This window comes from Athene noctua, chromosome 2 (genome assembly GCF_965140245.1).
Source record: "Athene noctua chromosome 2, bAthNoc1.hap1.1, whole genome shotgun sequence".
Taxonomy (NCBI): Eukaryota; Metazoa; Chordata; class Aves; order Strigiformes; family Strigidae; genus Athene; species Athene noctua.
In genome coordinates, this window is record NC_134038.1 from 58,316,299 (window position 1) to 58,330,351 (window position 14,053).

Below are 14,053 nucleotides of genomic sequence, written 5' to 3' on the forward strand. Positions count from 1 at the left end.
GCTAAAACACAGAAAAAATACCATTAAATCATCTCCTCACTCACAACCTGCTACCACCACATTTTAATATATAAATATGGATTTGGAGTTTAAAAAATAACTGCAAATGGTACTTAGTAACCTTTGGCTGAAGCCCAAGCTTTAAAAATGATGATCCCAAACAACAAGTACGTTGCACATGACTTTCACAAAAAATAGACCACTTATCGCTGACATTCAATTATCTCAGCCATTTATTTGTCTCACTATAAAAGGTGACAGCATTAAGTTGGAGAGTGCTCTCTCTAAATAATAGGCAACATGAAACTGATAGTTTTGAACAACAGTTTTGTGCTATCTAGAAATTTTCATTTAAAATTAAATTGCATGGACACTGAAACAGACAGGAGAGGGCATAATACATCATTTCCAGAACAGCTCATGATAAAGTTCTGTTGTGAATTAAAGTATTCTAAGTAGGTAAATATTTGCCATCTTCCAGTATGCAGACAGTATAGGGCCTTTGTTAACACAGTTGTTACACAGAGAAAGCTCAAGCAGCAGCATCCAAGAATTAAGTGCTTTGGTACTTCACATCGTAAGCCACTGTATCCACACTGCTGCATATCTATTGTAGATACAAGTTCATGATACCACATGATAACCACAGTACTTACACTCCTCCTCTGAATACTCCTAAAGCATGATTAGGAATTGTAAAGCTCACTGCTTTACCTAGGATGACTCCTAACTTCTGCAAAAACACATGATGAAGGCAGAAAATGAAAACGCAAAGTTCCTCGCTTAAAAGCAGCTGGATACCACTCAGTAAAACTAAGTCAGACCTGTGCGTAAGAGAACAACAGACTCCACAATGCCCAGCTGGACTAACTGGTCAAAGTCTTTTCCTCACATTCTTTAAGTCCAGCTTGAAACATCTGAGATCTTTATTATGAAAATACTGTCCATGCACAGCTTTTATTGCAATTTAATGAAAGTACCATAAGATGATAAGTACTATAAAGAAATAATTTTTTGTTAAAAATACTCAAACAACCATGCCACGGGATTCTTGGATTAAACATTCAAATTACTGAATATTTTTGATAATAATAGCTTCAACCTACATGCTGAAATTCCCCTTTTGCAACATGGCCAAGATAATACCACAGCATCACAGGTATTTGTGAAGGGCTTCACTATGAAGACAAGAGCATCACTATCTATGAAGAATTTAACTGTTATGCAATGTAATGCTGAGTTTCAATACTACATAAAAGGTACCTTATGCATTGCATAAATAACGTAAGAGTATTCAGATACTATTCAATAAGCACTGCTCAGGAAATGTAGTGAACAGTGCACATCTTGGAGGAAGGGAGGTGAGCAGGAAAGAGAGTGAATTGTAAATCAGTGCGGAATTAAAAGCTGTAGCTTAACACATATGCATAATAAAGAAAAATTAAGCCTATAAGAGTAATTTAATTCTTGAATTTCCTCATTACCGAGTGTTGAATCTAACAATGTTCATAATTTTTAACTTTTTGTGAGTGAGCACACCACAGAAGAAAAATGCTATTACACCTTTCCATGTTGACATTTAAAGATTATAAAATGCCAGAATGGAAGTTCTGTTGTTCCCACAACAACCATAGAAACAAGGACTCTTGCATCGGGATAGAGTGATGCCAAATTTTAAATTATTTTCATATGTACTGAAAATAGAAATGCCAGTGTCACTGAAACTAAGGAAACCAGATATTTACAAAAAGCCCAAATTTTGATGTTTTACATCTTCAAAACATTTTGAATATTTGCACTATGACAGAAGATAGGCAAGAACAGACAGCTCCAGTTATTGGCATCTGTTAACACTTTTGACAGGAACTATTTTGGACTAAGTAATGTACCTTTCTTCATTTCTACTCAGAGTACTGAGCAGACAGGGACAGATCAAACTACTCTTTGAAAGACACCATTATATTAATAACAAGAACAGTAAAGACTTCAGGTTGCATACCATTTACTTAAAAAAATGTACTTCACCTCTTGTTATCATGAGTAGCATATGCATTTTCACAATCTACCAAGCCTAAAAATACTACTTATAAATTTAAAGCAAAAATTGCTTTTAATACAATTTCTGCCCAACTTTTGTTTGGACTGATGGAAAGAAACATAATCCATCTTTCCCAGGCTGCCTTAAAATTCAGATTTAGGATTCTTGTCCATTTCTCCTCTTCTCAAGAACCATGACAGTTTTCTCTGATGGGAATATATATAATCAGCTTTGACCCATGACAGTCAGCTAAAAGATGCTGTATTTATGCAACCTAACTAGTAATTCTGTGCGAATCCTTCAGGCTCCACACATTTCATGTCAAGCTGCACTCTATTGTGTATGCTTTGCACATTCTTCAAGCAGACCCTGCAGCAGAATCCCAGTCACTGAATTTAAGGTTTCTACTAGGAAAGAAGTTATTTTTCTAACACAATGTCATTAATAGTTGTCAGACTAAGCCAGCAGTTGCATCACAGACAGCCCTATAGGTACTGTACCTGCAGTTTTACACCCAGGGGTCACTTGGGACAATCTACCTAGTAGACAAGATAGCTGGACAAAAATAGATGCTTGCAGGGATTTTGTATACAGCAAGAGTCTGGATGAGCAGAGGAGCAGCTGTGCCTCCAAGACCCACCATATAATGAAGAAAATCTCTTCTGAAGAGGCAGGAGCTTGCTCAGCATAAGATGAATTAAGGGCTAGTCAGAGAAAAGCAAAATTAGATGACCCAGGGGTTCCCATTCAAACAAAACTACTATCCTGACTGCATACAGTAATCAAGGTCCTGAGGGGACCGTTCCTCTTTTGCAGTGGGTAGCAGGAACACGTAGCACAGGTCTCTGAATTGTTAGTGGAAAGACAGACAACATCATTACCTGGATATATATTTTACCCTACTGATTTAACATCTAAGCAACATCTGCTGCAGAAAATAAATACGATCTGATAGTCTAAATCCAGATCTTGATTAGGAAAGTACTTTCAGCTCATACATAAAAGGCATTAGTACTTGTAACAGAACTCATTTATTTGCTCCCCATGCCGTTGTTCCACATTTTGCCTCCTTTATTCTTTTTTATAATGATCTCTGATAGGACAAACTGTCTCTCATCCTGTCCCCACCGCCATCTCTGAATTTTTCTGCTGGAATCACAGCTTTCTCACTAATACAGGTTGTGTGAGGTTTTGTCAGGAAGAAAAATACATCTGAACACTGAATATTCTGAAGCATTGTCTTCCACTGTAACTAATAACTGGCAAAGATAAGGAAGTGCAAGGTATAAGTATTGACATTGACCAAACACATGCTCTCTGATAAAGGCATTAAAAATGTCCTATTATGAATAAGGTGGCATTTAGATCAGGTGCTAGCTTATCAAGAACAACATCTTAATGTTGAACACAATATAAACAAAAGGAAAGAAAGAACGGGTGGACACCGGTACGTATCAAATGGGTTCTGATAAGAGTGCCTCAAGTCAATCTCACGTGCACCTTTATGAGTATCTAGGAGGAGGAGACCCATCCATACTCTTTAGCTTGCTTTGGCATATTGTCTTGACTTGAAAGCCGCAATAGGATACACTAAAAATAATTAAGCTCAACTTCTACAAATTGAAGATCTGAAATTTTTACATAAAGTATTCCTTGAAAATTCCTAACAGACCATGGTAACATAAGTTTTCAAATGGCATAATATAGGTAGTAGGTAATATAAGTTTTCAGCCACTGTAGGTTTTACTTTCCTATCACAGTATCACTCATGGTAGCACTTTATATTCTGGAATTCCAAAAATTATGTTGTAGTTCAAAATAAATATTCTTCCCAATAAGAAAGTCTGAAACAATCTCTCCGTGAAAAGCATAGCGTCTTTTGATACAACTCTTAAGGTTACCATAAACCCAGCACAAGTAATTTGTTCAAACATATGATATGTAGGTATGTCTGTCAGAATTTTAAATGCCTGCCATATGGAAAACAAAATACACAACATTTGTTAGTTTCATGTTTTTCCCCTCAATGTACTATGTAAATTTAAGATGCCATACAAAAACCATGAACATTATTATCTACATGGAATCATAATTTCAAGGTTCTCAGAAAAAAAGAGAAGAAACAAAGAATAAAAAAGGAAAATAGCATTTCAGATTTTAAAAATTTTAGTGATTCTCTTGACTTACCATGACCTTCCTTAAGGTATAGCGTTTGGATCTAATATCATCCATCAGCATTTCATAGGGTGTGAGCTGATATTCTATTGGGAGCGGGTTGTACTGACGCTCTTGAACCTTCTTCAGTTTAACACCATTCCGTAAATCTCGCATCACTTGTACCCAAAAACGAGCCTGAAAAGAAAAAAGAAAGTGTTTTATTTGATACCTTACCCTTGAATACCACCTCAGGTTAAAACAGAGTTGTTCATTCCCCTTTCAGGACACCATGAAACACATACAGCAGTACTGTTTTATTTTTAGCACATCAACCAAAACCCATTATATTCTATGTAAGCCTATTTTTAACCCTCATGAATGTAACAGAACTTTGCTGCCACTCAGCAGGACTGGGGAGTCTCACTTCAATTGATGTTCATCTCTAAGATAATACAGAAAAAGGATTTGAAATTCTCGTACCACAGATCTTTATTTTCATTTCAAGTGTACTGCAAGCATGTCAGAAAAGTTTCTAGACTTATAGCTAATATTATGTGAATTAAGACAGCGATTGAATCCAAAACTTTGTTTCCCTTAGGCCCAGAACTAATTTTGGAATGGACTCCAAATCCTAAGGTTTAGCAATATCCTCTCAGTACTTAACTTTCTTTTGCTCTGTCTGTAAGAGCACCATACACTAACACCTCCCTCTCATTTTCTGGGCAGTGAGAATGGCTGGAGAAGAAGAGGAAGAAGTGGTAGACAGAAGATTGGGAGATTGAAATCAAATATTTTTAAGAACCTCATAATATTCCTCTATGAACTGGCAACAATAATAACTAGAAAATAAAACAAACTACTTTCTGTTAAGAGTTTTTCTGTAATATTTTACTTTGACCACTGGAGCAGCTCAGCTGGCGGCTCTGTGTACTGCCTGGCTGCCCCTTTGAAGGGCAGTCAGCATGCTACCTGTCTAAATGTCCAGTCTTTTTAAACTGCAAAAGCTTCTTCATGAAAACAGTCTAAAGAAAAAACCGTAATGCTTGGATACTTGTATTGTTTCATCTGTCTGTGAAGGTAGGCTGAGACTTCATTCAATTCTAACTTGTCATGAGTTACTATTAATTCATATGTTAAAAAAACCCACACTGATTTTAACACAAAACAAACAACTTTAGGTAGGCATTATAAAGAAATATAAACTACTAGTAATGATGTTGAGTCACTATTCAATTGTTGTCTTACCCAGTCAGCATTTTTTAAGTCATCAAGATCTGTGCTGGATTCATCACTTGCCTCTTTGTCCATTTCTTGAATCTTCTTCAGATTCTGCCAATGAAAAGATAATGAGTCAATAAATGAATGGTAGCATTACTCTCAATTAAGACTGAAGCTTAATTTTTGACATCTGTTGAATTATGTTGTTTGTGTATTTTAATGAATGCATTATGGCTTGAATAGTAATACTGTAAAAGTAACTTGAAATACTATTTGAATGTATTTTTCTTAACTGCAAAGTGGACCTTAAATGCTGGAAAAAAAAAATCTTACATTTTGAGTATATTACTTCAGATGAGGAAAAGACAGATGAAAAATTATACATAGAGATGTTAATATTCCTAAAATTAGGCTATTCACAGAAAAAAACCCCAACACCTAGCACATGTTAAGCTACAACACAGAAAACCTTACTGACTTGGTAGAGATCCCATTCATACCAGAGTTACTGTTATTTATTGAATTCAAGACAGCTCCTTTTTGTAGAAGGAGAAATCCCCAGAACTTCAGTTGCAAGGAGAAATGAACTATGAGAAATCCTTTGAACTGGATAGTGACAGACTTGCATGTATATTGAAATTAAGTAGTCTGTATTACATGTTTATAGATTCTGAGTAATAAAAACATGTAAGGAAGAGAAACAAAAGGTAAAAAAAGAGAATCAAAAGTAAAAACTACTATTTATGAATAAGATCAGATAGTGCAAGTATGAAAAAAATTGTCTGCAAAGGAGCACAAAAAAAGCTTTCTTACTAACAAGAATATGAAAAATGATTAAACATTACAGCACACCAAACAATAGGCAAGTCTGCACACAGACAAATGCAAGCAAAAGATTTAAAAGGCTGTGGCTTTACGGAAATGATCTTATACACATAAACAACTGCACATTCAAATGCTATTTTTTGGTTTACTTCTGTATTGAAATATTCTGGTATCAGCAGTATAAACTCCCAACACTTCATTTACAGTTTTACAGAGTTTTCCAGGAAATCTTTAACAACGTTTAATTTGATCTCTTCTAAGTACTCACTAATGTAGTATTCAAGCAACAGATCAGAGGTCTGACAGATGTATTTATTTATCAAAAATAATTTTCTCACTCTTAAGCACTCAAGGCCTTCCTTCAATGCTTTTGAACTTCCCACAAAACTTAAAAATAAGTGTATTTTGTAAAAAATATTTTTCCTGGAAGTAGTTCTGAAACTGCCAGCGTTTCAGTGGAAAAAATGGAAGCACTGGAAGAGTGCTTAACTTGCACACTTAACAGAGAGAGCACATGTGAGTCAGCGACCACAGAAGTTTTAGAAAGACAGCAGATGGCTTATTTATTATCTTAAGTAAGTAACACACTTGCTTTCGTATCAGAGAAGAAATACTACTATTTCCCTATAAAATAAAGTACGTAATTTACAGGAAGACTCTAAAAAACCCCATAAATCACCTACACTACAGAAGCAAATACATGTGACAACGCAGGAACGCTTTGTCATGACTTGCCGTGTCACCACAGGATACCCAATTGGGAAAGAATGTTTTTATGGAAACTTGTGTTGGTCTTGTTGCTGCAGTCAGCAGTCAGTCTGACATTTACAGGCAATCATCCTTTTTCGAGGGAAAAAAAGAAAAATGGGAAGAATGAGTAACATAAAGGTTTCATATGTATTTTGCCATCCAGGGTTTTTTCTTTTCTGTATTATACAGTTGCAGAGTATCTGTGTACCGTAAATTACTTGCTTCCTTGCAAACCACTAACATTTATTCATAAACTGCAAAACATACAATCCTTCTGATACTTTCTTCTTTTCTTCTTTGCCATCAAAAATCTAACCTCAGTAAATGAGCTCACAACTGTCAGATTTGCTCCTCCTTTCCATACGGGAAGGGACACATTCTTTTTAAAAGAATTAACATGTTCCAGCTGCTTAACCTTTACTTCGACTGTTCAGTATGAATTGAAGCAATTACCCATCTCAGCAACCATGTTCCCTACCACACAGTTTACTAGGCTGGTTTATGCCCAAAGGCTGATGGCTTTGACTGACATAAATATTCCATGAAGCTAAAAGATTACAACCTGTTTTTCTTAACATCAGAAAATAAGAAAGGGAGAAAAAAAAAAAAAAAAAAAAAACAACAAAAACCCAACAGCTGAAAGATCTTCCAAATAACCGTTTAATTAGTTTCTCTGGAACATAGCTAGAGGGGGAGTTTCTACCCGAGAAAGCATAGGTGTAAGTGATGCTGGCTACCATGCACTGGAGAGTTGCAGAGCAAAACCTGCCAGCCAAGAGGTAAGTCCCTCAAAGTGCAGTTTTATGATACAAATGAGCTGATAAAAGCACAGGCTACTGCCAAGACTGGGCTCCTATTACTCCTCATCCTAGTGCTCAGTGCTGTGGCTACTGCCCTCCTACCCTGTGGGCACAGACACCCACTTTGTAGGGACAGTACATTCCCCTCCCCAGCACCCGGCTCAGACCCCTAAAGGCAGCTCATCTTGCAATTAGTAGAGAACGGTAGAAAGGAAAGGAATTTCTATCATTACAGAAGTTAAAAAGTTTTGGAAGGCTGGGAAGAAAAATAAACAGCAAATGCTCTATCCTTGCAGCCAGTGCTTAGGAAGGCTTCTGTAAGTCTTCTCCACCTGTCAGGTGCTGCTTAGGAAGGAATAAATTCACTGTGACAAATGATTATTTTTAAACTTCTGGACTAAATGAAATAGTATCATTTCCCTCCAGCACCCCAAGCCAGCATCTGTGAGTTTTGCATTTGTTTTAATCGTGAATTGTGAAAACCAACATATTTACAAGAGACCATTTACTAGAATTTAACTGTGATCCAAAACCTGTGAGTAACCTCAGCTGCTGTAGACACTTGTACTTACCCTTTGGACAAAAGCTTAAGAAAACTTGTTACAGTATAATAAATACATGATCTAAATGGGTTTCCATTACAGAAAGCAGAAACATCTTAAAAGGGTTTTTCTAAGCGATCCCAGAACCTCAGACCCATACCACAGACCTATTACAGCCTGGGTGTTCATTCAGGAAATCAGGGTTGGATCTTTAGGAAGTGAATGTTTCAACAGCTTTGGCTTTTTTTAAACCATTACAGCATTTGGCCATATTTTTTAAAAAAACCTGCATTTTGTGACAAAAGCTAGTAATAAAAATACCAAATGTCTTCAAGTGTCTTGCAGTATTAAAAGCAGGCAGTTGATTTGCTGCTGCTGTGTGTCCCACATTTGAGACACGCTCTTCTAAGCTCGGTGACAGATGGGAGTTTATATAAGACACTTGTCAGCAGAGCGTCAAAGACTCACTTCCCTAAAATGCTCTCTAAAATGCAACGTTTTAATGAAGATGGTATTCTTGGGAATCCAGATCTGGACTTTGCCTTTCATCAGTTGCAGAACACAGTCTACTGCAGCTCTCAGTTTATAGTTGTAATTAGGAAACCTTTGTTCACTGATGCAAGTAATTCTTATGCTGCTATCTGTGAAACTAATAAAATATTCTTGGACCTCTAGACTCAATTAAAAAAAAATACAGAACCTGCACAAAGGGGAAAAGCTGTTTTTATATATCTTCAGCTATACAACTTGGTTTAAATATCAAGGGCTTGGCCAGCAGCATTACTCTATTTCTCTGAAAAGACCCAAACCCCATTTAATTCAAACATGGGAATAGGATCAGTTAAATCAGTCCTTGAAAACCTCTCAAGTGGGTATGAGACAAAGTTTCTCATATATAGTGGTATGGGTTCATGCACTTTGCTCAGCTCTGGAAAGGACAATGGTCACCATGTTGCTCAACATAACTATTTAAGAAGAGGCAAGAAAACCCCAAACCAAATGCATGTAACACTTACTGAGTGACTGCCTGCACCACTTCAGGAAAAAAAATTCCAAACACAACACCCCACAACCCCCCCCAAAAAAAACCAGCAGCCTTTTCCCTTATTAAAGCTCCTAAACTGAGGGATCAAACAGATCACAGTGGGGGTGCAAGCCTGACAGAAACACAGGTTCAAAAGTGGAGTCACTGGAAGGCTAGAAGTATAGGCAAAAGTGAAGTTAGGAGCAGTGTTTGTGAAACGATTTATTTCTCCAGCTGTGCTTTCTGAAAATCCAAGCAGCAGGGTATTTAACAGCTTTTACAGTCACAAGACTATTAAGAGTAACTTGGCTAATGACAATATTTCCAAAATAAGTTAGTCATTGACACTGTTTCGGTACCTATTAACTACCTCTATTATCATATTTTGTACAAATGATACACCAGTATAGCCATGGTAAGCAGAAAGTAACACTTGACTTTTTTAATTAACTGTTTTTCAATTGAGTCTTTGCATGGCATGAAACTAAGACAAAAAAGGAACAATTTCATTTCTACTTGTGTACTTAAATTAGAACTTGTATGTTTACATTTTCATACAGATCTGATTGAAATACATCCAGGCAGACTGAAAGAATAATGTTTTCACATCAGAAGGGACAGAAGTGAAAGGCGGCATGATTTAAAAGATCAGTACAAAGATGACAGATTGGGAGCTTTATCTGTATTGTACCAAAAGCTTAATTACAAGGCATACTGTGAATAATGAAATTATGGACAATTTTTTGATTAATATGGATTTTCAGTGCAATTGAAGATGAAGGCAATTATAAAACTATACAAAGTACTAATTAGCTTGGAAGGAAAATTAAACTTGATGGTTTAGGGTGTGTATCAATCTCTAAAACTTTTTGATATGAGTCCAGCCTACTGCAACAGATTAAGACACATCAGTCTACTAGACACTTCTTGTATTTTAGGCTGGCCAGCATCATATGGTGTCTTTGAGCACCAGCTCTGCCAGTTGTGGAGTTTATCACCCACAGCCCACTCACAAATGCTTAGCTCTGCTACGGGCTGGGGTCACTATTTATTGGTGCCACTCCCAGACTCACAGAGCATGTGAGGTTGGAAGGAACCTCTGGAGGTCAGCTGGCCCAGCCTCCCTGCTCAGGCAGGGTCACCCAGGGCCACGTGCCCAGCATGACATCCAGGCAGCTTCTGAATATCTCAAAGGATGGAGAGTTCCTCCCTGAGAAACCTGTGCCTCTACTTGGTAACCCTCACAGTAAAAAAGTGTTTCCTGATGTTCAGAGAGAACCTCCTGTGTTTCAGTTTGTGCCCATCAACTCTGGTCCTGTCACTGGGCACCACTGGAAAGAGCCTGACTCCGTCCTCTTTGCACCCTCCCTTCAGGTATTTATAGACAATGATATAATCCCCCTGAGCCTTCTCTTCTCCAGGCTCAACGGACTCAGGTGTCTCAGCCTCTCCTCATATGTGACATGCTCCAGTCCCTTCACCATCTTTATGGCCCTTTGTTGGACTCTCTCCAGTATGTCCACGTTTCTCTTGTACTGGGGAGCCCAGAACTGGACACAGCACTCCAAGCGTGGCCTCAGCAATGCTAAGTAGAGGGGAAGCACCTCCCTTGACCTGCAGCCAACATTTCTCCCAATGCAGCACAAGAGACCATAAGGCTTCTTTGCAACAAGGGCACATTGCTGGCTCACTCAGCTGTTAAGCGCACGTGGAGCATTTAATTCCAGTAGAAGGCAAGACTGGGCAGTAACAGGGAGCTGAAGGAGGGCTAGGGCAGATACTCTCTCAGTAAAGCAGGTTCACAATGTGGACAGCAGATCAGGTGGATCCCCGGTCCAATCCAGAGCAGCAATTTCTGCATTCTTATGCTTGCATAGTCTCTCCCCGTCTCTCTCAGTCACACTTGATGCCATTTCTGAGCAATGTGTGTGGCCTTTTCAGATACTCCACAGAACAAACATCTGCTTTATCTCATGGACATCACTTATTTTTACCTGCAGTTCTGTCTATGGATAGGTGCCAACAAAGCTAACCTCAATGACTAGAATAATCCTGAAAAAGATGAATCTTTTCTTTTACAAGGCCCATTTTTAGCAGATATTCAAACTATCTTCCTCCTCACCACAGGCATATGCATTTCCTCCACCTTGTTGACCATTCTCACACACACACAATCAAAAACAAAGGGAGAGATCTCTTTTTTATTAAATTTTCCCATTTTTTGTGATTTTAAAAGCTCTCTCCTTGAGATGAGAAACAAGCTGTACTCCATTTCTGTCAGCTGTAAATGCTTAAACAGCAGGACACAGTTAGGAGATCTTGGCCCATCAAAAGACCACTTCTGGATGGCAGCAGATGGTACTCAGGGTGGATCTGCAGCAAGGGCACCTTTCACAGAGCCTGAGCAGCATACAGATGCTGCCAGCAAGCTTAGAAAACACCCCAGTAAACTTGCTAGAAAAACTTCACCGTGCAAAAAGATGAAAAGTTAGATCAGGTAAGTTAACTGAATTTCAAACCTATCTTTGGAGTTGCTGCTGCTATTCCACAGAAATACATTTTTTTATTACTGTTACTCTATTTATTTTTATTTTTTTGCTATTGCAATAGTAGTATCATACCCTTCTGAACTCTGACTTGAGTCCTGTGCTGTGCATCCACTACATTAAACATTTCACTCTCTTTAAGAATGAAGTACCACCTCCCTGTCTGCAAGTCAGCTTTACTGCTGACCTTTTATACGCAAGGAATCAGACTGGAAATAAAAACCGCGTGGCATCAAGTATGTGACAAAGTGCCTTAAACATTTTATTTGACATCCATGGAGATGACCTGAAGAGTTCACTCATTGCTTCATCATTTCTGATTAATGCACTCACTCAAATGCATACCAGTAAAACCCCTTCTGAAACTACGCTCCATTTGTTATATGACAGTGACGTTCACATGGGGACTGGAGAGCACATGACTACTTAGTATATATACATATATTTGTAACAAAAAATATTACAACCCCATAGGCCTAATCCCTCCTTCCTCCTCCAACTTTCAAAATCCTGGCAAGTTTTCATAGTGCCAAATTGAAAACAACATCACAGCAATATTTTTTCTGCCTCTTTCACAGTTTACTTCCCTTCTAAACTTGTCCTGGGCTGTAGCATAAAGTAAGTCAGATTTGGTCTACTCTTAGCAAGTGAATTTCTGCAGATAAAAATTATCCCTCTTCCACCACAGTGAAGTTGGTTGTTTAAATGCCCACTGAACAGAAAATACGAGCTTCATGTACCTGGGAAACAGATACCCAGATGCCATCCAGCGGCCTTAGAAGGAATCCAAGGAATTTCCAAAGTAATTTTTATTCATAGGAAAGTTATTTTAAGTAATTTTAGAGGATTTTTCCCCCTTTTTAGTGTTTTTTATTTCATTTTGATCTCATGTCCACAACTGTGTCTAGGTCTGAGGGATTTTAAAAGAAGCTCTCCGAGTAAAGCTGCCAGTTTTTGAAATAAACTAACAGATTAAAACTCCTGGCACCTTCAGTGTCACAAACACAGTATTAAACATTATAAGGTTTTTTTAACTGGAGTTGATGTATGTAGCTTGGGTTTTTTCCCCCCAGTTATCTGCCAATGCAATCACCATAAACTCATGAAAAATACTTACTGAAGTATTATGTGTTTCTCTCCTTTATACCCAATACTCATATGACAACAACAAAAAGAAAAAGGAATTTATTGGCTTTAATTTTATTTAACTGTATTCCTCATGAATTAAGATTCTTCTATGTATTTGCAAGAGAGAAGAGCATATAAACAATACCACAGCTTTTACTGGCACAAATCAAGTGTGAACCTATCATTCCTGCTTGTCTCAAGTATAAACTACAGAGGTAATTTTAAAATGGTGTAACAAGATTTACAGCATTCCATCTCATATTTTCTTCATAGCTATTTTTTTCTTTGTACGCTACATTATTTTCAAAATTAAATACATTCCAAATCTATAGTTAGATAAAAGCTATAAGCAAGAATCGAGTGCATTACAAAGCCAAAGTATTCAGATTCCAGAAGCTGCTTGTAAGATAATTTTCTTGGTCACTTCTTGAATGCCTACTGGGGGATCGATCCAGAATAAAATGAAATCAAAAGATCAAAATTCTGGCCTTGGTTAGGCCCAGCAATAAAAGCCTTACTGATTTCGGTAGGGCCAAAATTCCATCTATAAGGATTACTTCCTTTGACCTAAATGTGCTTTGAATCAATCCCTAATAGCCTTCGAGAGGCAAATGGTTTCTTTCATTTGGGATTACTCATAGTATGCTCTATGGTGTGATTAGATGTTGCTGGATTTTTATATCCAATTACGAGGTGATTAAATAATTTGCAAATTCAAAACACCCCTCTACTTTTTTAATACGTTTTAAAAAATATATTGTTAGGACTTAATTTTACATGGTTATAAACCATGATATTTTACTTTGACATTGACAACAGAGATGCCTTATTACTGCTTACTCTGGCTAAAATGTTCAAGAAACACTGGAAACATATTCCCCTCTGAGCAAAAAGAACTCCAAAGAGTCTTGTCTTTGAGCCTCAACGTGGACTTGCAATAGCTGTTAGTTGAGGTATTTCTAGCACAGGTCTCTCGACAGGAATATCCAGCGGTCAGAACACTAAGGAGCAGTCAAAAGCCAAGA

The 14,053-nt window shown here is 37.5% G+C and overlaps 1 protein-coding gene across 3 annotated transcripts in view; it reads right to left on the minus strand.

The window, feature by feature from the left end:
* Positions 1-14,053, minus strand: part of SPIRE1 (spire type actin nucleation factor 1) — a 133,123-nt gene that overhangs the window by 36,290 nt on the left and 82,780 nt on the right. For all 3 annotated transcript variants that reach the window (XM_074899269.1, XM_074899268.1, XM_074899267.1), the window contains exons 5-6: positions 5,441-5,524; positions 4,226-4,390 (exon numbers count right to left, since the gene is read on the minus strand). In XM_074899269.1, coding sequence (XP_074755370.1) covers positions 4,226-4,390; positions 5,441-5,524 — 249 coding nt within the window. The remainder of the gene's footprint in view (positions 1-4,225; positions 4,391-5,440; positions 5,525-14,053) is intronic.